Raw genomic sequence first — 25790 nt, 5'->3', positions numbered from 1 at the left:
TATAGAAATCAGTATGCCTTCGAACATTAACCCTTTGCACCTCTATCCTTTTACACGAATAGACGCGAATAGAATGGATGATCGGAGCAGATTCAAGATATCACTTCGAACAGTTAAAATACCTTGTCTTACGTAGACGTTAAAATTTGGAGATTTATAATAATCTTTGTAAAAATCCATCTTCTAGGAAAGTACGAATACACACATCGCACATACGATGGATCATTTCATGTACTTGCATCGTTTCACAAAAAATCCATAAATTATAATTTCTCGATCATTAACGTGATACTTATCATACGTTATAAAATTATCCTTAAATTATTGTAAAACGTCTTATTCCTTTTTTTCCGAAACTTTACAAAGATCCATCCTAATCTCTAATTAAAACAAAATTTACCATTAGAAAAATAGCCGAGACTTTTTGTCGTCATCGAAAGAAACCCACTTTCAGACGCATTAACTGAAAGTTACACGACACCCTGATATTAGTATTCGCGAGATAAAACTCGTTTAATTCCCATTCCAGCGCGACAATACGCACTCAACTAGGTACGCGTGCATTAACGTGTATGTACATACGTAATCCTGTTCAACGAGCATCCTTAAGTGTAACTTAACTTAACGCGTAATGCACCCTATGATATTAGGGAGAGCGCGTACGAACGAACGAACAATGTGTGTGCGTGTGCGACGATAGTTTATCCTTTTTCGATGTACTGACTTGAACCCATCGCCGTATATGTGCGTGAACGCATTTACGGAGCCCTTCGCGTTTGCACTTCAACCGACTGCTTCTCGCGCACCACTCTCCCCATCGATGCTGCGTTCCCTCACCCCCTGGACCCCTCATCAAACCCCTCGTAGCCTGATTGAATCTACTCCGCGTGCGGCTTTTATTTCGCGCCGTGGAAACCCGAGCCAATCCGTTCTCGTTCCACGAACTGCGGCGCGCCGAAAGTCACGTTTTGTTACTGGAGCGTCCGTCGAGATTTTTTCAATTAGCCGCGTCTATCCCCCAACACGTGAAAGTGCTTTTGTTCTTTTCGCGGACGTTGCCCATCGTCATGGTATTCCGCTGTTCATGAAAATGTCGAGGAATCGCTGCTGTGTACGATCCTTGTATCTTTGGTTTCTACAAGATAAATTTTAGAGAGAACCTTTTGAGGAATTTTTAGTTTCTAAGGATTCTAAGGACTAGTAGAATATGTTTTGAATTACGTGGTAAATCTCGAGGAAATTTAAAAGACTGTCTAAGAAATTTCCTAATTCTCAGGGCTGATTTTCAGTTCTAAGCTGATTAGTATTAGCGAGGATGGTTAACATAAGTATTCCCTGGAATAAGGAATAAATAAGACTCAGATAAGTAAGACTTTTGAAGAGTTTTCTAAGAAATTTGGAAAGAAATTTGGTTTTAAATAATCTTTTGAAAAATTTCTTAATTCGCAATGACGCAACTTCTCGACTAAAATAGCTATAATTCGTGAAGGTAAGGTGAATATCTGGAGAAGGAGATGAACCGAGGGTTTTCAATCTAGGACATTCGACGGCTCATGGGATCGTCGAATTGCGGAGTCTGCAATCGTACCACGGCCCGAAGTTTTGATGTCACAAGTTTCTCCTGGATGTCGAGAGTGGTTGTTAAAAGGAGGTGTCGCAATCGTGGTCGGCCGAGCCACTGTGCTGCTGTAGCCCTGGACTGCGCAACTCCTCGTCTTTCCGTAATCTCTTGAATATACGAACGCGTGTTACGTCCTACCTGGTGTACACGCGACGTGCGTGTGTGTCCACGTGCTTTTACAACTGGAACTCGCGTTATTGCGTTCTTGCCTACGCCGCGTGGCAATTATAATTTTCGAGGTTTACGGCTGGCGAGTGCGGTTATTTTTTTCATTCTTTCGTTTTTGCAGTCACGCTGCGGATTCCGCCGGCTAAATTCGCGTTGAGCGGATTTTACGCGTACAACTACCACAGCCGGGGCAAATTAGGTTCAATTATTTATTCTTGGAACCGAGGAGGGGGCGTTCAAACTTGGAACGTCTGCTAGAGAGCTCTCGTTTCTACATTCTAATTTCCATCTTAATAGAGCCGCTTCGAAAACTCTATATATTTCCCATCTATTTTTCCACAATTTAAAAAATACTCAAATAATTTGAACAATTGACAACGATAAGAAGGCAGCTCGAGTATTTAAATCGTATTTATTAGAAGAAAAAGAAAGCTATAGGTTTCCTATTCAAAAGTGCAAATCTTTATCACTACGAATATTAATCGGCTATGAATTTATAGCGCGTTTAAGAAGTCATTTGATTTTGACTGATTCTGTGTTGATTTTCGTTGATTTATACACATTAGTGGAATTAGAATGGATATGGAATTAAAAAGAGGAGTTGCTTACTTATTGCTACCCTTTTAAATATTATCTCCGTCTTATTTCAAGAAAATCTTTGTTCCCACTGATTTGTAATAATAGAATCTTAATAACGACTTTATAGCCACAAGCCCGAGATGAATCGCTATAGAAGTCAAATTGCAAATTAAGCCCGTTTACTTGGTGGTCCACGCGTCAGGGTTCAACGAATGCACTGAACTGGAATCGCACGCTGTCCCCACGGAATTCGTCGCCGCGGAAACGTCGTCGGTACGCGATGTCACCCTCCTGCGGCAATTAAACTATCCCATTCGACAAGTCCCGATTCCAAGATCAGATTCTCTTCAAACGCATTCACGCTCTATGCGAACACGCATTTGTCGCGTGAACGCGTACAGATAATCACACGTGTGTGCACAATTCTCTATCCGTTGGTCATTTCGTTCCTCTAATTCCAATTCCATTACTGTATTCATTAGAAAGTATTTTATGATGAGATTGATGCAATACCTTCACATAATCGTTAGTCATTAGCATAGAGACTATAGTTGACGAGATTAATTTCGAAGTCGCTAAATCTAGAAAATTCAACAGCTTCATAAAAGGGATGGATTTAGAAATAGAATTTTATTATGATTATTAATGTAGCGACGACTAATGGAGTTCTTAGGTTTGGGAAAATTATTTATTTATTCCTTTGAAAAAGGGGGTGAGTTTACATTAAATGTTACTTATTTAACTTAATTAATATGGGCACTCGATTCATTAAAGTATTATCTTACTATGATTGTTGGTATAAAGACCAACATAATGGTATTAATCATGAAAATTAATTCCAAAACTGTCAATCTTGAAAAATTTATTTCTTCGAAACAAGGAAATTTCTTGTGGAATTTGTTATAAACGATACCTTGATTAATACGAATAAACTTAATTCTTTTAAGATTTCATAATGCATTTCTAAACGTGAGAAAATGATTCCAAGACGAACGAGGAATCACACCATGACAAGATGATCCCAACGGCGACCCACAAAATCCTCCGTGGCCAGATCGTATTAGGCTAATGTACATAAAGCCCGGTCTTGGGAAGAGAGGAACGCATAGGGAGTCGGCAAGAGAGACTAGACTAGAGAAGAGGGTGAGCTTTGATTGGTCCATTGAGGACACGTGCTGGCAACCCCGACGTGGGCCAGCCCTCTGGCTGTGCATCTCGTTACGAACTCATTCAGGAACTCCAACGTCGCCAATGACGGAATCAAGTGGGATTGTTAACGGGGGCACCGTAGGTGGCTGGGACAGAGAGAAGGCGATAGAGATCAGGACCTAATGACAATGACGATATAATCAGACAGGATAATTCACTTTACATGATCGTCACGAGCCACTGCGGGATTCTCCAGTCTTATCCCAACAGAGAACCGATTCCAACTCAACGTTCCTTTGATCCCCCAAAAGCAAATCATATCGTACGGATGCATTTGTACGATTCTAGATCCCCATTGATAAGGTTCTCGCGAAGAAATCGATGTTGTTGGATTGGAACCAAGAGGGAAGGGTAGAATAGAAGACTCTTGAAAGCGGTCGTAATACTGCTACAATTAGATTAGACGTGCATACGTGTATATACATATGAGAGACGAAACAAAAGTAGATGAAATAGAAGTGAGAAAAAATAGAACGAAGGGGAAGAAGGAGACGGAAAGGAGAAAGAGTAGCGGTCGACGTTCCCATGTGTTCCTACGAAGTCGATCAACCTGGTTTGTTCGAGCGAGCATGTGGGCCAACAATGCCCACTTCGGGAGCAACCGCGACGCACTTCACTTCGTCCATTATTCCGTCCACGTTTCCATGTGGCTGGGGTGCCGGGGGTATTCCCCGTTGCCAACAACATCGCAGCCAGAAACTACCCAAGCCTTCACGGTACACGAAGAGGGTTCTCCAGCGCACCGGCCACTGTTGAAAGACCCTGAAGTGCACTCCTTGAAATTCGCTACGCGGCAAGTAGCGTCGAGTCGGATGGCGCTACCTGCGTCCTCGAGCGGTGATGAAGTCGAGGGAAGCCCTTCAAGCAGACAGGGGGGGGTTGGGTGACCAAATTTTTGGTTACCGCCAGAGGCTCGTCTCTTCTTCGTCCATCGTCGTCCTTTCGTTAGCCGCGTTTCTATCTACTTTTCATGCGTGATTCGGATTACGAGTCTGCGGTGTTGTGGTGCTCACTATAATTGGAGGATCGCCTGTGCAAATGACTTTATTGTTCGGTGTTTTCAGTCACGTACAGTACGCTAAGTTGCAAATGTGGGAGAAATATTTTGGAATAAATTCAATTACCGAATATGTGTATGAAATATCTTTTACTGAAATGTTTTATTCTCTTTTATTTTATTTTGTTTTTCTTTTTTTTTCAGGGAAATTTTGATATAGTATTTAGAAGAATATTTTAACACAACTACTAGTTATCGTATCAAATGAAACTCTTCTGTGTTTTAATCTTGCTTAAAACTTTTTGTACATTCTAAAAAATTGTCTCGCATAACATTTTCAGTAGGTTAATGAAATCTGTATCAATTTTAAATTCATTTAACTGTGTTCCTAACCCGTGTAATTTATCCAGAGCGGCCATTTTCCGATCCGCAACGACAGTTTCAATTCTTAGCTGGTTGGACCCTCGAGTCTGGCTCTCCTTTAGATCGGTTAGAGGTGCGGGTACGGATGTGAAAGAGAAACGTACGTATGTACATTCGTTGGTAGCCGAACGAAGGGTGAAACAATAAGCGACGAACGACAATGAGGATTTAAGTGGCGACCTCAATGATATCAACTGCACGCTGGAATAGAATTCAATTGAATTGAAGGAACAGCAAGGGGAGTCCTCCTCCTCCCCTCTACCTTTATGTCTCTCTTCTGGACAACGTTTTGTAAGCACTTCATCAACGTGTTTAGTACTTTCCGCGTAACAACTTGACGTCCAACAAAATTCTCAAGCTTCAAGCTTGATTTACGTCTACGTTGCTCATCTCGAATTGAAAATACCTGATAACCAACCGTTGGTATACGTAAAGTTCTCAAGACCGATGATCTAATCAATTTTCAAGGCTTTTCATTAAAATCTAATTGACATATTACCGTCTTCCTTCGTATCATCGAGATTTCCTTGAAACGTACCTGGTTCCTAGATTTTATATTGCAATTTCATAAATTGATAGCTGTCGATTAACTACATAAATGAGGCTTAGGATTATCTAAGGATATCTTCGATTGATAGAAACGAAGATGTACGTTAGAAACATCTAGCCAAGATTTCCACTTTTGATATCGAGTTTTGTTATAAAACTGTTCATTTAAGGGATAACTACCTGGTAATCCTCTTCTTCTTCAAGCCATTTCTCTCGGAGCAATATCAGGCGTCGTTCTCTTCTGTATATCGCGCATGTAGATGTATATGGGAATCGGTCGAGTGTTTTCAGCGTCGATCCGTGACGCAACAGCATCATCTACATAATTAATAGAACCGTTTATGCGTCTACGTGTAGCTACAAACAGGGCTGGCATGTAGTTAATACATCGTGTCGGGCGATCGCGCGCGATTATGATTTCATTGCTAAAAGCTATATGAGCTTTATCGGGCCATATAAAGGCATTATCAAGCGTGTATCCAGCCATTAGCTGAACACACGCGAAAACAAATAAACAACATGGAAACTGAAAACATCAAACGCGATCCGTTCACATCGACTTTCTTTATGCATATAATGTAATAATGTTAAAGTATCGTACGACTTGTAATATTTATTATATCGCGATTAAAATGTAACAAATTATTTCTTTGACGTGGAACAACCACTTACGACTATTAATTCTCGTTATTTTTAAACGATCGTAGCATTTTCGTCGATGTCTTCATCATAGGCAGTTCCGTTTCTTTAACCTTGGTACACGAAGAACTATGAAAGACGTATCGACCGCTATGGTGGCGCCATCTCTTCAGGAAGTGGCGAACCAAACTCTCATGTATACCAGAATCGGTTCGTGCCGGCGGAACAGAGGCTTTATCCCACTTTATACGGCACTCCATAAAACCTCCAAGTACCATGGCCCGCGTATACGAGTCATATTCGAGTCTGAGACTTTGATCGAAGTTTCGTTAACGAAACTGCATTTTAAGTATCGCGAAAAAACCTCTAACGTTACGATTTATACACTCAGGATCGAAGGATGTTCGCCTGATTCGTCAGAATGGATCTAATGGCATGTACCTCAGCTAATTGGGTCCTCGATTTTAAACATAATTCCGTATCTTAATGCAGAACGGAATATCGAGTAGTCGATTGCTAGCAATAACCCTCATTATGTACTTCCTTTTCATAATATCAAGCGGTTTACAATTTACCAGAACCGCTCGAACGCTTATTCCGAATATAATCAACTTCCATGAAACAAATATCGTGCTTTTCGACTATCAAATTTTCCATCGATAATTTTAATTACGTGAGAGACTTTACGTTCGAAAACTTTAATTTAAAGCATAAAGTCTGGTATATTAATATAAATAGAGAAAGTTAAAAATGACATTCATACATTTCTAAAATTCTCAGCCTCGCCCAATATCACCCAAATTGCGTATACCATAGAATAAATATTTCAAGAAAACCCGATTATATGTTTAAGGAGAAATCTCTGCGCCTCCTTAGCAGCACCAAAGATTTAAATTATTCCATCGAATGAATACTTCGATAAAATCATATGTATATATTTACAAAGAAATTTCTATTTCACCCAACAACAGCCAAGATCCAGATCACTTCACCGAACAAGTATTTCGAAAGGATACAAAGAATATATTCGAATAGATCCAAATCACATCGCCAACGAAAGTAATTCATATTTTCATAGAGAAATTGCTAGCCTCGCCCAAGGCTCAAATTACTCCACCGTTAAATAAATATTCCAAGAATGAAATTTATCGCCGATTTAGATCACTACGAATAAATGTCCACATGCTCATTGACCAAAATCGTCGAAAGCAGGGACCACGCTCGAGTGTCTCTCTCAGCGTCGATGAGAAAATCCGTGTCCCATAAAAGTCAAAAGCTTAACGTGACGCAGTGACTATTTCATTTTCGCCATAGTCGAACTTGGTAAAGATTGGTCGCGACGAGAGGTCCGAAGAATGTCGACGGTCGTTTTCTCCGTGCACGTATAGGCGACATCGCGGAGCTGGCGTGTATAAAAGAATCGCGGCGGAGAGCAACTTAGAAGGCGACGACGTCTGTTTAAAGTCGTCCCACGGGCACCTACGATCCTGTTGGAAAGGACCAATGACCGAACGGGGGCCCATGGAAGGAGCCAATCGTGCTATAGGAACGCGCGGTATCCAGGACTCTCGGTAAAAACCATCAAACGAAGCCGCCGGCATTCACGGAAAGCAGCGACCCTGCTGCACCCTCTCTTCGACCGTGTCCACCTTGCGTCCTTCCTGCTGCATCGACCGCATTTTTTCCGTTGCCATCGATCGTGCCGTTCACCGTTCGCGAAAAAGATCGTTCGGGGGAAAGGAAAGTAATCCCGGTACGCGGGATAGTGCTAAAACTCGACGTAGCGGTATCTCGCGATGCACTCGTCCGCTCTTCGTCCTTTTATGTTCGCTCTGATTCTGATTCCGAGAGACTGATTCGTTTAAATCAGATCGGAATTTGCAGTGTGTTATTCGGTTGCGTTATTGAGAGACCATTTCTATCGTGCGTCTATGCAAATGTTCTGGTTATCGAATTTTATGAACTAGGTTCCTCCACATGAGGATGGAAAGTTGGATTTACTTCCTGGGGAAACTGGAAGAAAGCACGAAGCGAAGGTATAAAACGTTTATCGGTCGTTTTGTTAGCGACGATTCGCTGCAGCGAATTTTAGATCATCAATGTCAATAAACCGCAATTTTACTGAAATGAAAGGATTTCAGAAAGTTCCCTTTCACTCTTCGTTTCTTCGGCCTCTGACTGGGAAATGGTATTTGCTCCATATGTGGTGAACGTTTCCCTTTTTCCGACGGATGGCGATATCGCAAGGGTTTTGTGATAGACGCTCGCTGCTTAGACACTTAGGACGTGTTATAATTTATTAGCTGAATTCGCAATTGTTATGTAAGAATGTACATCTGGACTTCTTCTTGTCCCGTCGACTGCATTCTCGCCGTCGCATCCATCATGCCGTTTACTGGAAAAAGCCCCGTGAAATGAAGACAACCGACGCGACGACCGGCGATGGTTAATGTATTATTCTTCTCATCCCGTTATGGTGTTGTTTTCTTGCTAAGTTCTTGCATTTAGCGCCGATTATCATTAATACGATTAACACGAGCTTAATTCGTTCGAATAAATAAAATACATAGTCGTAGTAAAGAAACAGAAAAATTAATATTCCCGGTAATATTAATAAACAAAAATAGTCTGTTTAACACGATAATAACGGAAGAAAATTCCAAACACGAGTACAACTCTCGGAATAAATAATGGTAAAGGAAGAGTCTCAACGATCATCGGACGATCCAAGGAGCGTCTTTCATTTCAACCTCCAAATCTCGAACCCGAAGACAGTCCTCGATGGACTGTCATTACGAGAAAATAAGGCGAGCTCTAATGTTAGGGGTCTGTGGAACTGGTCCGGTTCCAAAATTCTCAGCAATGGAACAAAGGACTGTCACAAGCACGCCATGTACTACCGAAACACAAATCACAAGAATATAACAAGAAAATTGAGAAAAATAAATTACGAATGTTAAATGAAAGACAGCGGATCGTATTGAAATTGCAGATTCTGATAAATAGGCAAACCATAACAGCGTGATAGCCAATGGGGATAATAAAACTGTTGCTTACGATGCGAAAAAGTTGCGCAAAAAGGCTTATCGCACGCTGTGTATTTCTGTCGATCGAAGGGATTCACCGGTGTCTTTTTACTTCTGTTTTCCGCGCACCAAATTGCTGTCCGATAATTTACGAGAAACCAAGGCTTACCACGGTATTCACTTAGCACCACTTACGCCACCGGTACGTAATTGCATAGATCAATTAGGCTGTCCTTGCCGTTAAATTCAAGCGGAATTAGCCGGCAGCAAGACTAACGCTTTTACGCTATCTGGAAGAATGCGTTTACTATAATGAACCACTCATTCCGATTCTCCTACAACGTCTTAATTTGTATACAAAGGCTAAACGAACAAACAATATTTAGAAGTTGCATTTGCATCGCGCGATAGTGCACATCGATGGTTCGATTATCACAAAGATCAGACTCATTACTCAACTGTTGATTTTTATGTATTTATGAAAAATTTGAGAGCACGCAAAAATATAATGAAATGCCCAAAGTGCACTACCTTTTCTAATATTAAGTAGTCGAAAGAAATCTTTACTTAGGTTTCATTTCTTCGATCGTGTTTATATAAAAATATAAATTTTCCTAAATATCTACAGTCTACTCGCTACGTATACCTATGAACTTCCTGATACATCATCTATCTTTGATTGAAATAAAAATTCAACATGTTGCTAGCAGCAGTAAAAAGCTACTACAGAGGCAAAGATAAAAAGAATAAGTATACTACGATGAAAAAGAATAAAAAGCTACAGTTTTGTTACAACTGTGCAATTTTCAGCTTTCGTCTCTGGCTTCCATTGCTAGATACTACAGGTATAGTTTATCATTTTCGTTATCTCCCGATCGTCACGTCCGCGACACGGGCTACGTTTTATGAATTATTATTAGATTATACCAATGGAATGACACGATATCCCACGACTCGTGGGTTCACGGTGAGCAAGTGCACAACAATGTTGAACCACCGTCGTGTTGGTGTAATTAAGATAAGAATAATGAACTTCTAATGGGCACTCATCGACGAAATGTAGGCATAAAACGACTATAGAGAAGATTAGAAAAGTAGAACGTTTACGTCGCTTATTTAGTTAATTATTTCGCGTTGCGTAATAGACAGCTCTGTCGTGACGATACATGCCCGTTGTGAAAATAGTAACTTATGCAATGTAAAACTCATCGGTAAATATTATCAATCGACACGGCGAGGATCGATAAATTCAGAGCGGAAGCTAACACGTATAGCAAATTGTACACGCTTCCTGTCTCCTTAATTGCATATTATGCAACAATATACGAGTGTAAGTACGTTTGAATCAGTAACCTGGCCAACAATCGATCAAGCATAAAGACGTTAAATTGTTTCTTCGCGCTACTTTTTTAGTAAATTGACATCATCATTGGAAAAAGCTGTAATTTCAGTCATCGATTCACAAGGTGAGCATAATTGACGTATCGTCTGCTTAAATGTAACATGATGTTTTTGGAATAAATTATTCCTCCTTTGTAAAATATTTTCCATATTTATAATTACGTTTAAAACATACATAATTTTCGTTGAATATAAAGAACACGTGTTGTCGATGGTTCGTCGTTATTTGATCCTCGTCATCATCTCTCGGTAGATCGTTAGGAGGCATCTTCCGGTTCCGTAGGGAGTCGACAAGAGCCGGACAAAACACCATAAACCATATTAAGCAGACTCATAAACTGCGCCTTATATGTGCCGACACATGCCGTCTGATTTCAAATCCCGGGAAGCAGCTCGATCAAGCTGCTTCTGCCTTGATACATAGCCGGGGTGTGTCGTATAATATATATTTATTGAGACAATAAACCGCAATTATGGCCATCATATAACTCGCTAACTAACCCTTTCGTAGTCTCCCTTCTCTTTTCTTTTCTCGATATAGAAAAAGGATATTTTGGTATCCATCGCTGGCGCCTCTAGAGTGATGAAAAATTTCTGCACAAAAATATCAAGTAAGATAATCACTTGAATGACGATCTTCCTTCTTTCCTCCTTTAACTCACTGATTTTCTACTTCTCTCCCTTCCTGTGCTGTCCTTAATAGAAGAGATAAACGAGAAAAGATTTTTGTGCAATCATAGCCGGCGCCTTTAGCCTATTGGAGAAATTTCTTTGCGAAAGAATTAAACGCAAAACCGTGTTTGAGCTACAACTTTTTAAATTCAATCTGTTTTTAACCCATCAACTATCTCGGAATCTCTCGTATTTTTCCCTAATACGAAGGTGAACGAAAGAAAATTTTTCCGGTACAGTATCACCGACGATTCCTCTCTATAAAAGAATTAATGCTAGTTAGAGTTAAGAAATTCTTTGAATGGCAATTTTTTCAGTCAATTCTCTTTCGTACGAAAGTTTGTTTTCAGCTAATAGAACAAACGATTATTCTTGTTGATCGTTTAACAGCGAAACATCAGGATCAACGAATTAATCTGAGCCTAACGACGAGCTCGTTCAAGAGAGAAAGAGACAAAGACCACGAGACCCTGGAGCCCACAGCTTCGGCCAACGGATTTAATGATTATTACCGCGCCGATGATTGCACCATAAAACAACATATTGCTGTACCTGGAACTCCACGGCGATGAAACTTCGGCTAGCTCGTATAACCTCCGGGGCGATAATAGACCTGCCCTCGTTTCCGGTTGTTCTCTACGCGCCGCCGTCGATGCTGCACTCGAAGGTGCAAACGTCACGGTTTTACCACTCGAACATGCTCGAGAACAAAGTTTAGAAAATGGTGTGACGAGTTTGTATGAACCAGACATCGAAGGAGAAAAACATGGGTGGAATACTACAACGACTATGGTAGTCAAGTTTTCCTGATTTCACTCGTTCGTTTCGCATTTGCCATCAAGTCAGAGCCGTACCTTTGGAAGAACCACTTCCCAAAGGTGATTCGAAGTTTATTAATTGACTGCATTTCCATGCAAATTCACGTCATTGAGAACATAATGAAATCATTGTTGTACGAGACACGTAAAAATATGTTGGTAGTGAACAGGACGCGTATAATATTTTGGGATTCGTATACGCATTTTCTGCCAATCTCCGTAGAAGATTATTCCAACTATCGATATCATACAAAGCGCTATATTTTCGATATTTTATACATTTTCTTCGTATCACGCGCGCTCTGTACAATTTTTTATTTTCAAATTTCTTGTAAATGCATAAAAATCCGCATTCTATTTGTTAATATTCGCATGATACAGGTTTCCAAGAAGGTCGTTGTTTTTTCTGAACGAATTCGCGGGAAGACTGGACGTGTGGGTGCCACGGCTCGGGTCTCGAATCACACGAAACCCTACGGTTTCGCGGGAATGAGGTAGGCCGTCCTACGCGCGATTTCCGATGAATTTTTAATTTTCCCCAACGTACCAAAGCCCCGTATTAGTCAACACACAAAGACTGGCTCCGTATCGCGTGTAAACGCGAACCGTATATTCAATTAATTCAGGGCGGATGTTGTAGGCCGGCGATACAGCGCAGGGGTCGCTCCTCATTCTCGAAACAGGAGAACAACCGCGTACACAGTGTGGTTAATTAATGGGAGTGAAGACAGAAAGTATGCACGCTTGTACTGCACACAACAGAGAGGCAAGAAAACACATTGGCGAGATGTTGGCCGGCCTTTCTCAATGACAACGATCCCTGCCGATGAAAAACGAGTCGAAAGCTCGATTATAAAAAGGAAAACATAGTATACGATAATTACAAATTAGCACCTTGCCTTCAATGGCGTTAAGAATTTATGTTTTCACCCTCTTGTTTCTACGAAAGTTGTGTGGCTGCACACAATATTTAGCTCTTCGTAAATCTTTCAATTTCTGATAAGAAGAAGAATATAGTACATAATACTAGAAATTAACATTTTGCCTGTCACGCTAATAGAAAATTAAGTTTTATTAACCTTGCCGGTTCTATGAGAATCGTACGCTTACATATTCAATCCATCGAGAACAATTCAATTTCCTTGAGAAATGATTTTTCATTTTTATTAAAAAAGGTTTCAAATATTTGCTTCAACGTAGCGTTGTATAATAATAGGATAGAAACACTGATAAGTATTCCAGAAGTTTTGTACGTTTTTTGAAAATCGAGAACAGCAGAAGATTTACACTTGAATATAAACGACCCACTTCGTCTAAAGAGTCTGTAAAATGTATGGCTATGGAGGATTGAAGTTGTACGAAGTAGAATAGGACTTCGTCAGACAGTAACGCTAGAATTACAGAGAAGGTTCAATCGATTCGCTTCTAGTTCAAAAATCTTTAAATAAATCACTCGTCTGTCGCGTAATATCTATCAGAAAAGTTCAAGACAAATGTTCGTGACTATTAAGAAAGAGTTCACAGAAGTAAAGTATTCCTTTGCGTAATTAAAAAAAATTCAAGGGTCGGCATGAAGTTCCCAAGAACCCACTTGGACACAGGTGCAATTTTTCTTTGACCCATATTTATGACTTTAAAACTCTCCATAAAAAAAGAAACTAAACCTTCTGTTCGAACGGAAAAGAATGAAAGATAAACGGCGTCAAATTGTCGCATGTTCGAAGGGACAATCGAACGCGGCGGACAAAGGACAAGAACAATCCTGAAAACCGGGACAAAGAGTCAGGGAAGAAGGGACGAAACGTCTCGACAAGGTGAACCGCGTGGAAAGGAGGCAATAGCGATCGTAGAAACGGGCGCAATGCCACAAGAAACTGACTGACTAACTGGTAATTAGCATATTTCCAGAATATTTCGGTGGCACGCGATGTTCCGGTAACTCGTTCCGAAAATGCGAGGCCCTCTTTGTTCGGATTCCAGTGAAATAGGCGGCTCGACGAATACATACGATATAGTATACCAATTCTATTTTAATACCTCTAAATATGATCGCGAATTCAGTTCAGGAAACTATTCTACCTTTCTTTCCAACTTCTTTCTTCGTCCAATCGGTTTTCATATTCGTTCAAGAATATTCAATTCAGGAAACTATCCTTCCTTTCGATCTTCTTTCTTCGATCATTGTTCATATTCGTTGCAGAATAATTCCTATCTTGTGCAATACATTAGACAAGTACGATATAGCTATAAAATCTAGCAATATTATTTCAATATATCTTCAAATGTAATCGCAAATTCAATTTAAGAAATTCTCTTTCCTCCCTCGTAAACTCCTTTCTCCATCCAATCATTCTTCCTACTTGGTCAAGAATTCCTCCCTCTGTCTATTTTATCGTTGCAATCGATCTTGCAAAATCAGCCAAGGTCGATATCCTAACCGATCATTCGCGGAATAATCATTCTTTCACCGACGGTGGCCGATTATCCGTGTCGGTAATTGAGCTTAATTGGCCATCGATCTACGTACGATCTTCGGGTGGATCTGTGTGTTTTCCCGGCGGTGGCGTTCCAGGCCAGCGTACAGTCGACAAAGAGAGATCGTTTCGTTACGAGCCGTGATTATTATAACGCTAATGACACGATGACTCAATTAGAAGGCAACGTCCAATCGGAATTCAGGCGCCTAGCGTCTCCGATTGTCTCCGTACGCCCATTCACGATCTTAAAGCCGTACTTCTAAGCGGCGGAGCATGATTTCATTTTCTATTCGACTCATCCTGTGCGACGCCGAGTCGCACGTGGGCCGAACGATCGTTGGAGGAGCGTGGCATCACGAATCTACCGTAGCAAGCGAACGCAGATCGTATCTGACATTATGCGCACGCTATTAGGATGATTAACGGTACTCGTGTGTAATCGAGTCACGGGGTATTGTCCGTCGAGTGTCACCGTTCAATCTCATCTTCCTTTTCGATCGGGTAAGGTGTGACCCAACGACGCTTTCTCGTCTATTGCAGCTCCTTTTCTCGTTTTTTGATTACTATAATGGCATAGAATAAATCTCTCTCTTTCTCTCTGGTTTTTCGTGGGCGAAGCTACCGCTTTATTTTCCAGTTACTCGCAATTAAAGTGTAAGAAATGATACACAGTTTGCACGATAATGGTTAGTCATTAATCCAAGTGGAAGGATTCCCAGAGTTATCACTGGGGGAAATAAATGACACTTTTTTTCATCGAAACCATGTCAGAAAATAGTGCACGCTCTCCATCAATCACTCGGTTGCGTTGTGCAATAATGTTCTCGATAGAAATCTTCAAACCCGGCTCGCCAGTCATTTTCTGAAACATCTAAACATCGTTATTCGTAATCCGTCAAATGGATGATGTAAATCAATCGTAGGGAACACCGAGCCATGTTTCGACGTGCGAGGATTGACGTGGCAGAAAGCTGTTCGCGGCGAGGAGCAAATTGTAACGTCTGAATCGTCGTTCGTAGCACGCACCGGATTCACGATTTTCGTCTCGGGACCAACGTCTACGTTCAATCTTCGTTCTCTCTTTTATATTTCCTTTTTCTTCTGGCACAGAGAGCGAGCTCATACCCACGTTGGTAAGTAAGAAACGAGATCCTACGTTCCGATTTACAGGTCGATAATTTCGTGGCTCGCGCTCTTCTGGGAAAACCGCGGAGACCGACCGCTTTCACTCCACGCCATTTACGATTGGTTCAAGGTTCTCGTTCTCTTTTTTCCTCTGTCCCTGTGCTGCACCTGCAACAGGAAAGAACACGGAAACGTGATTGCTGTGTCGGCGCCCTGCACATGCAACGTCTCTTTCTCTCTTTCTCTCTCTGTATTTTTTCTTTTTGTCTGCTAACGACGAATATGAAGTACGAAAAGGAGAGAATAAAGCAAAAATAAAATAGAAAGAGAAATATCCTTTAACGAGACAAAAGAGCAAAACAAGCGTTCCAGAATATTCCTCTTTTTTACTTCCAGAGAGGAGGACTGTTCATTACCGCATGCTGTGAAAAATAAAATTAATTGGTCATGAACTTACAAACAAGCCCTAATCGCTGTCTTATATCGCGACAGGAAAACACGTAGCTCGTTGGCCGCGTGAAAAGTAAAAAAAAAGAAAAAGAGAAGGAAAAAGAAGAAATGTGAAAGGCACGAGTTTGAGGAAAAACGCGCGCTCCGATAACATTGGTTTGCATTGAAGAGGAAGGTGGCAGCTGATGTGGCACGCGATCTGAAAATTACGGTCACCATCGATCAATAGCCGCAAAAAGGAATCAACGAAGTTCCTGCGCGGACTGCATCAATGGCTACGTTCCTTTCCTTCCCTTCACGGCTTCGTTTTGGTGCATTTGGTGCGACGATCACCTCAACGAACGTCTCGCGTTGCCGTTCGAGCGCGGTCATATTCTACTTCGCAGAAATGGAACAGAAACTTGGTACTCGAAGCTATTCCGATGTGTACCGTTTCTTGTTAAATCAATTCTTTTAATGGATCGTAACAGTGTGTGAAACGTTGATTAATAATGTGATACCGTTGTATCTAATTAATAATTAACGGTATCAATGCGCTCGTCCATGTAGAGATCGTGTGGATTAATCGGACTTAGGATGGGGCACGCGAAAAACACATTGTCACGTGATTGTTATTCCGGAGTAAACGACAAAATCACGCAATCGCCGGAGGAATCTGTCGCTTGTGTTTATCAATCCTCCGTTTTATCCTCTTTGTTACATCTAGAATTCAACAAAGATTCACGAATGTTGATAATTATCCTTTGAATTACAAGCAGAATTGCGTAACGTCATGTAAAGCTACTGTGAGATAGATCAGGTCCTTTTTTTGTTCCCTTTTTTTTTTGTCTGACCAAATTTTCTGTGAAATCATTAGCCTGGCTATTGATAATTATCTGTAATGGTTAGATCCGTGGTATCGACAATCCCGCAAATTTTTTCGTCTTCGACGAGCTCTTCTACTTCCCACGTGTTTCAACGTACCCCGTAATTTCTTGTACTCGAAAGGAATTGCGAAACGCTTTGTTCGGTATTGACAGAGGAGAAGGAGATTGCGCGCAGCACGGTTAAGCAGTAACACAGAAGAATGTAATTAGAGTTCTCGACATATCGATGGCCGATAACCCGATTATTAGGACAGGAGCAACAGAGGCTGCTGCGAAGTGAAAAGCCAAGCCAACGATGTTGCTGCCTGTAACGAGGCATCGATAGAAACATTTTCTACCCGAAACGGTTCCTCCAAGCTCGCAAGTCAATCGAATCTCGGGAATTATCAAACTATGTGGCTACATCGAGGTTATCGCGTAGTTGCAATTTAGAATGAACTTTCAGCCACATTCGATCATTTTTCCTACGTAATCACGAACCCTCGAAGATCTTCAGAAACGATCAACTAATAACGTCTTCATACTGCAAACTATAAATGTTCGTACCAATCTATAAATAAATGTAGGATGTTTTTTCAAAAGTACAAAATAGAATGAATATTTCAAAACCTTCCAATGAACATACGAGGCGGTTTTAAAGATAACCAAGTTTCGATAACTAGCTCTGCCACCTCCACTTACACTCGCGATAGCGGTTTATCTTGGCGTTTCACGTGGTCCTAAAACGAAGGCAATGCTAAGTATATAGTGGACAGGCTTTCGTCGACAGCGAGCAGCATTGGAGGGGCGAAGGAGTCGATGATGGAGCGACGAAAGTAGAAGAAGAAGAAGAAGAAGGAGAAGGAGGAGAAGGAAAAGAAGAAGAATAGGAAGAAGAAGAAGAAGAAGAAGCAAACGAAGAAGAAGAAGAAGAAGAAGAAGACGACGACGGCGATGAAGAAGAAAAGAAGAAGGAGGAGGAGGAGAAGGTTGGAGAAAAAGTGTAGATAGAAAAAAAAAGAGGAGGTAGAAGAAGAAGAAGAAATGCCTAACGCCGATCGAAGAGACGGAGCCCCACCTCTTACGAGAGCGATGCCGTGCCGGGACAGGCCCGTCGAATGTTAAGGAGACGCGGGGAGCGAACATAACCTCACCTAACCTAACTTCACCTCCACTCTCGGAGGCCGCCGTGCGGCCGGCGATCCCGCGTATGATTTCCAGTCGAGCTCTCATTGGTCGACTGGTCTGTGCGCGGTTACCGCCTTCGCCATTAAACAAAACCTTGCGAGAAGAGAGCGAAATTAAAAAACGAAGGGTCCCAGGCCCTCCTCGATACGTTCTCGACCTTGCCCCGACACTGTTTCGGTACCTCTAAGCCAATTGCGATTGCCTCGCGACGTGTCGATTCACTTACGCACCCCGTCAATTCAACTCGATTATTCTCGTCTCCTCTTTGTCTTCTCTTAGGCTGCAACCGAGGCGCAAAGTGATTCTATAAGGATTCCTACCGTAGAAAGCAAAAATAAAATTTGATCTCATATTGCATTCGAAGGGGCTGTAGAATTATTCGATGGTAAGTATAAATAATGTCATTGTTTTAATAGGCTTGGAGCAGAAAGAATTTTAAGGAAGAGCTTGTTAGGCGTGGATACTAGTTCTCCTGTATACCTACGCTAAGTGATACTACAGAAATAGATGAAACTTAAATTTCCTAACTCGTAATTAAAATACAGTGAACTTAGAGAAAGTTAATGATAGGAAGTATGTACGCAATACTAAGTTCATGAATCGCTGCCTGTTAGTCGAACGAGTCCAAAACCTGGAATGTTATACGTTCTAAGATTTCTAAAGATCTACGAATCATCCCTCTGGTACACAAATCTCGTTACCCTCGAGCTTGATTACGAGACTTAACGAGGACGTCACGACGCTCTCTTCCTATCCCAAGACAGCTGGTCGGCTGGAAAGGTTTCGTTGGTCAATTTTCTGGCCGACAGATTCGCGAATCCGCGTCGCGAATATGCTCCCTCGATCTAAACCCTCTGCTTCACCCTCCGTCCCTCTCTCGTCTCTTTCTCGCCACAGTTCAGACTCTCTCTCTTACTTTCTCCTGTTGCCCCGTAATTGATATTATTATGGGCCGGTGAGGCCCTCCCATTACGTTATAAATGTTACACGGGTCGATTACCGCTCTTTGTTCCGGACATGCTTACAATGTCCGCGAACAATGCTGGACCCTCTTCCTCCCCCGCCACAATCTTTTTCTCCTCCAGCAACTCTTTCCACGGGCGGCATCGCACATGAACGTAGCGACGTCACCGACGACGAGGAGTTAACCCTCGATTTAACCGACGCGAAGATACGCAGATAAGAAAGGATTGGAGCGGATTGCTCGTTGGCCCACGAGTGGTGAATGGTATACGTTCGACCACCCTGACACGATGTTGCAAATAAACAAATTTCTGCGCGATACGTTAGTTACTCTAAATTATGGAAGAAATAAAGAAAGTTTCAGATAGAATATTTTCTCATACTTTTCGAAGGAATTCGTATATCTTAGATGGGACCGAGGATGGTTGCACGTGGTTTGCTCCCCCGGCCGCCATCTTAAGATGGATCCAAGGCAGGACCTGCTGCTCTTCTACTTTTTTTCATGCTCCGTTCGTCGTCCTAATCATTGTTATTACGAGCGGTCGCCCGTTCGCACACGTGCTTTTTTTCTTCTTCCTTCATCCCCCTTGCATCCCTCGGTGCTCCTTTTCTCCTCCCGTGGCCCCCTTATCCATGCGATAGATTTCGGTCAGGCCAATTACATTTTTTCCTTGGCCGTGGAAGGAATAAAACTATGATACGGATCGGTATCGCGCCCGTTCCCCACCTGCCTCGTATCGGCGTAACCTCAAAAGAATCTGCCCGTTTGCAGTAAAAAAATGAACAAGTCGTAGGCGCGACAGACACGCTTGATTCTAATAATCATACGGCCGGTTCATTATCTCATGACCCGGGCTGGGCGTAGCAACTTTTAATGTGTACGCGGGCGCGTTAAGTTTGATGGCCGCCCGTAAAATCGTCGCGGAAGATACCGATGGCGCGGCAAGCAATTTACGCTCATATCGAATCGGGAACATAATCTCGTAGAAAGGAAAAGGAGTGGCGAAAGTGTAACAATTTCAGAGAAGGTTTAAAATTATTTCAACAATTGGCCAGTTGAAGAAAGCCATAGGTGCTATCAGCTTTGTGTGCTCGCCTTTCTAGATTTATTTTCTAGCTAGATTGGTATAGTTGAAAGTAACCTATCTTTAGCGTAATTTTTATAGTCATTCGAATGTCTTTTTGAAGGGATTTTAGAAAGGCTCGGAGGTTGCGATTGGGACGAAACTGTAACACTCGATATCTATGTGTCGTATAAAATATTGGGATCTTTAACCACATAATCTTTAACAGTAGAACTACCAAAGTTACAATTCTTACACTTACAATTTTACGATCAGTTACAAACAAAAAATTACAATTGGAACAGTAGAACGTAATCTATCGAGGTGGTAGATTTCAAATTTCTTGCGTTTCTACGTGCAGACCATTTCAGTAAGATTAACGAGATGGTAAAATTATTGAGATGGAAACTTGGCTCACATCGTTTTAATTCTAACTTCTATCAGCGTATGGTATATTTAGATATATACTCTGTTATCAACTATTTTAAGATTAACTTTTTCTGATAAAAAGGGAAGAGTCACAGCTCTCCCCCTGTAAATTTGATTTCTCTTGTCCGTCCCTATCACATCCCTAAAGCTTCATATCGAAGAAAACATTATACAAGAACGATATACTGGCATCGTATAAGAGCAAAATTTGCAAAACGCCGCGACAGATGATCGGTACGATGGAGCTTTCTCTCGACACGCTTGAAATTGACCGCGCAATCCGCCGATTCCGGATGTTTCTGTGTGAAACGAGGGGAGGGCGTGCCGACTTTCTTGCAAAACGCAATTCCGCCGGCAAGAAAGTGGAGCGCGCTCGTTGTAATGTATTCACGCGATTTTCTGCTCGTCGTTCTGTTTCCTTCACCCTCCTTCCTTTCATCTCTCACTGTCTGTTGCTCTCCTTACCGCGTGGAGGATCGTTAAAAATGTCCGAAAGCGCGCGTTTCGGCTTTCCGCGAAGTGTATTTCGCGATAGAAACGACGTACACGACCGACACTCACCGCGTAAAAACCGCGATACGAACCGAGAGGAAGAGAGAAAGAGAACGGGAAACAAAAAGAGAGAAAGAGGGTAGAAGAGGAGGAGGTGAGGGGGGGAAAAGGCGGACGAGCGGTGCAGTTATGTCACTATTAAAAACGCATTAATCCTGAATTCGCCTTGGATCGGGCCGGTCGCTTCGTGCGGACCCGTACGATTTAAGCGCTCGGTTTCCCGGCGCGCGATTTCACACGTTGCACGCGCATTATTGCTTCTCCTGGTTTTTACCACCCCTCCGTTTCAGGGGAATGGATTACTATCTTCCCGTGAAAATCATCGAGGTGAATTTTCAATACAATTTTCTTTTTTTTTTCTTTTTTTAGCACGACATATCCGCGATAAAAACAAGGAAATAAAAATTGTTAGATTTTTTTCAAGGGTGAAACGAGGAATTAGTAAGATTTTCAATTCGAAAATAGGAGAAATCGAGGAATCGATGTTCCACCCTTTTCCGTAGGAACTCGCCCGAATGGATGCAATATCACGAAAGCGCTAAGAGAACAACGACCAACGACGAACATCATGTTGCTGTACTCGAAAGCTCGGCGATGCAACGAAGCGGGGAAGCTGGAAGCTTCTAAAGTACTCGCCGCCGCTGCTAATGGCACTTCTCCGACCAACGAGGGGGAGATTTTAAGCTCGTTTCGCGGAAAAACTGTTGATTTTCCTTGAACGAGAAATTACTTTCTCGCGTTCGCTACCCCTCCAGCTCCTCTCCATTCGTATTGTCGAAGAATCGATATTTAACAAGAAGCTTGATACGAAGTATAAAACGAAGAGACACGTAGCCTGTGTATAAGAACGTCCGCGTTTCTCTTCTATGCCGATCTACTGGAAATGAAAAATTTAAACACACCGGCATCGTGTTTCACATACTCGAAGAAGGATTCTTTTCCTTCTCCTCGATACACGCTTCGCTCGCCACGCCTATTAATGCCCTGAAAAGGTGTAATCGGATCGAAGACCGTCGAACGATCCGCTTTCTAGTCGGTTGTTTTTTTCAACCAATTAGAAAACCGAACGTAACGATGTCTCGTCTAATATCAGAGGGTTCGAGACGCTTCCCTGAAACGCCGTTTAATATCCACAGCGAGAAGAAGAGCAAAAGAACGTGTCCACCGTGTGCGTTGCCATAGATCGTGGTTGCCCTCGCGTAATGATGCTGCCTGTGAAAAGTATATCGGGATTCCCGAAACGAGAAAATAGTAAAAAACGAAAGGGAAAGACGAAAACGTAAGAGGATACGGATAAGCGAAGAAACGGGAGACCAGCAGAGGAGTCATCCGCCTTCCTAATTCGATCGAAGCCTCATTATGATCTTAGAGCTCGTCCCAGGGAACCTAGCATTAGTATAAACACGGATCGAGAGTACCATTATACGGCCCTGGTGGTGGCCCATTTTGAATACGAAAGGAGCAAAGATATTATGTTAATCGAGCCGACGATATTACAATATAGTATCGCCACGCTGTTCCCGGAGGCCGATCCCGTCCAGACTTTTCGCCTACTCGTCCCATATTCGCGACCACGTATGCATATATGTATGCTGTTCGTCGCTGATGCATTATAAGTTGACGAAAAATAATTAATGAACACAAAGGGGATGAAATAACACGGTGGTGAATGCCGGCCGAGAGCTCACAGTGAGACGTGGCAGCGCTAGACGGTGCTCTTGATAGAGAAGCAAGGAGTCGCTCGTGAAAGCTCATGAATATTTATCTGGGTCAGACTTGACCAACTTGCCGATTAAAGCGACGTTTTGTCGCTTCGTTAGATTCCCGACAAAGGATTGGAATAACGGTCGCCGTGAACCGCGCCCTTTTTAACTTCCTCCATTAATTAGACGTCGTTAAAGAACGAGCTGACTACTTGTCTTTTCTCGCGAGTTTCTTCTCCCAATCGGAACATTAGGACGTCGATCGACTGTCAATGATGGCCGATCAAAAGGTCTGATATTCGAAGTTCAATGCTGAAGTTGATATTTTTCAAAATATCGCGTGTTATTTCGTAAGATAGGCGATGAATCGCGACGATTGTCGCTTCCTTTAAACAGATTCTCTATTTGCCTTACGATCCCCGAAAGTCAGCGTCGCGAACTCGGTATCCTCTCATGAAAATTGCGTAGTGGCTGTCTTCGAGTTCGAGCGGATTACAGGGGTGGTAGAGTTGAATGAAGGGTGTAGGTGGGCTCGGCTACTGAGGGATCGTTGTTGCCATGGCGACACCAACCCCGTCCTCCGGCAGTTCACCATTTCCCCCGTGCGCTACAGCGATCCCTCCGACCTCCGGGGAAGGCGCGATCCATATCTGCTAACGCTAAGTCACGTTTCAATGGCCATTTTGTGCTGTGACAAGAAAGAACGGGTCCTCGGCTTCTCGCGAAAACTTCGCCTTCGTCTGATTTCACTTCCTTTCAGGGAAAAACTCTGGTCAACCTCTGGACTATTTATGAGTTTGCTTAAATAAGAATAGAGGATATACCACCCATTGATGGTTACGCTTTAATTAAACGTATTTACTAAACAGAGAGAAAATTCGACGTAATGACACGTATTATAATGACACGTATTTAAGCCACGTTGTCATTATGTCAAACGTGGATTCATGTGGGAATTACATCGTTGAAGATGTAAATAGCGAAGCGACAAGGAAACACCACGTCGCATGGAAGATATAGTTCCATAGCGTATAATGAACATGTCGAAGACCGGATAATAATTCGTGACAAGGACGTCTGGGAACGAATTTTCGAAACAAAGAACGACCAAGTGATGATTAGAAACAATATTGTATGCAATCCACGGTGCAATTAGCCGCGTTTACGTAATCTTGACGAACCGTATCCGCTGTCATTCGAGCGTTTATTTAGAACAATGTTCCAAGTAATGTTCTAAGAAACTTACCAAAAAAAAAAAAAAAGAAAATCATTTTTCAGCAAAAAGAAATATACTTAATTCGGTAACTACGATTCGACGAAGAAAATTTTTGGATATTATTAAATAAACAAAGAGAAAAGCAAATTCGATGACGAAGATTCTTTCCAAGTTCTTCCATTCTTTCCAAGGCATTAGTCGCAAGGTCTCTATGTTACGCGAAGTGCTTTCGACACATTCCTAGAGCACTCAAACTCACTCCACACGTAACCAGCCGCCCTTTCAACGACGCATAGGGGTGTACTGTCGCGACACTTGTGCATTGGTCGTCGAGGACCGATTTAAGAGTCACGGCCCTCGAGTCGATTATGACGTTAAGAGGAAACAACGGTCTGGATCGGTAATTAAACAACGAGGGAATGGGCAAAGCAGAACAATCGCGACTGCGCTGGCGAAAGCGGAGAGCAGAGTATGAAACGTATGGATCACGTGTCACGATGACGACACGGGAGTAAAAACATCGTTCAACACTTTGCATACGTGTCTACCTTGCCGTAATTGAACGATTTGCATACGCACGTATCCGATCTCGTCCCGCAAATTGAATACGAGAAACTTATTTAATTTCCGCTGGCAGACAGTTACGTACATCGTGAATTAATTAATACTTACGAGAAGCAAATCACGGTAAAAAAGACAAGTATCGAACGAGACAAAAAAATGAGACAAAATAAAGAAGAAAAAGACACGTCCTTGGCAATCCGTATGACGCCGCGTGGAAGTCACGCGCATGAAACGATCTGCATTCTAATATCGATATTATTGTAATGTGCTCGACCAACGGGTTCTCTGGCGCGACCACTACCATCAACCACCCCTGGGCCACGGTTAACAAGAATTCAAAATGGAGGTGAGGCGGCCCGCGTGCACATCCCCTCGGAATCGAATTTCAACACCGTCTACCTATCTTTCACCGATTCTCTGGTAATTATTTTTTCGCTAAATCTGGGGATCTCGATCAGGTGATTCGGCTTCCCCCGTTCGACGATCGACGATTCGTCGAGGGTGCGAGGAGAAAGGGCGTATATATACATGTGTATCCTTTTCGAGACTCGAGGCTGAGCTGCGTGGCGGAGACCCATTTGCGATGCAGGTAACTCCACACCCCCCTCGAGGTATCTTCCAGCTTCGGTCGGCCGCTTCCTGTACGTGTGAACGTATACGAAGGTTGGTGCGACCGTATACGTGGCTACACGCGCATAACAGTGCGCCTGTGGTTCGACGATGCACATGCAGACACCGGCAAAACCTATCTGCCATGCACGATCGCTCGGTTGCATATAAGCCGAGACGCGCAGCACGTCATTACGCGGGCAGAAAGCAAAAAGACGATAGCCTCGCGGCCGGCCAATCGCCGTTCGCGTGCTAATGAATCTGAACCGACCCGACCAATGGCGGAACCCCATATACGCCGCTGGTGAACCCGGTATAACCCTCGTGGCAATGCCGCGGTACCAGAAACCCGGGGTGTGGTGTGTGCGCGCGGCCGTTCGATCAGAAATCCTCCTCTTTTTCTGCGATCGGAGAATTGCGAACGACAGGCCACGCGGCGCACGATTTTTTCGAAATTTCCAATGGTTATTACGCAACGCCCTAACTCCCCCCTCCCCTCCCTT

The 25790-nt window shown here is 42.5% G+C and overlaps 1 protein-coding gene across 5 annotated transcripts in view; it reads right to left on the bottom strand.

Moving 5' to 3' along the window:
• Positions 1-25790, bottom strand: part of LOC105680291 — a 77411-nt gene that overhangs the window by 12248 nt on the left and 39373 nt on the right. For 2 of the 5 annotated variants that reach the window (XR_004461043.1, XM_024365201.2), the window contains exon 4: positions 7121-15872. Coding sequence is in view for 1 of the 5 variants with exons in the window: in XM_024365201.2 (XP_024220969.1) it covers positions 15805-15872 (68 nt within the window). In the remaining 4 variants the exon portion in view is untranslated. Of the gene's footprint in view, positions 1-3261; positions 15873-25790 lie in introns of those variants that run through there. The other 3 variants (XR_002946001.2, XR_004461044.1, XR_004461042.1) reach the window with 3 other exon arrangements.

Source organism: Bombus impatiens, unplaced genomic scaffold, assembly GCF_000188095.3.
Source record: "Bombus impatiens unplaced genomic scaffold, BIMP_2.2 scf_0131, whole genome shotgun sequence".
NCBI classification, from domain to species: domain Eukaryota; kingdom Metazoa; phylum Arthropoda; class Insecta; order Hymenoptera; family Apidae; genus Bombus; species Bombus impatiens.
Note: the sequence above shows the minus strand (reverse complement) of the source record. Positions and strands in the feature narration are given on the sequence as shown.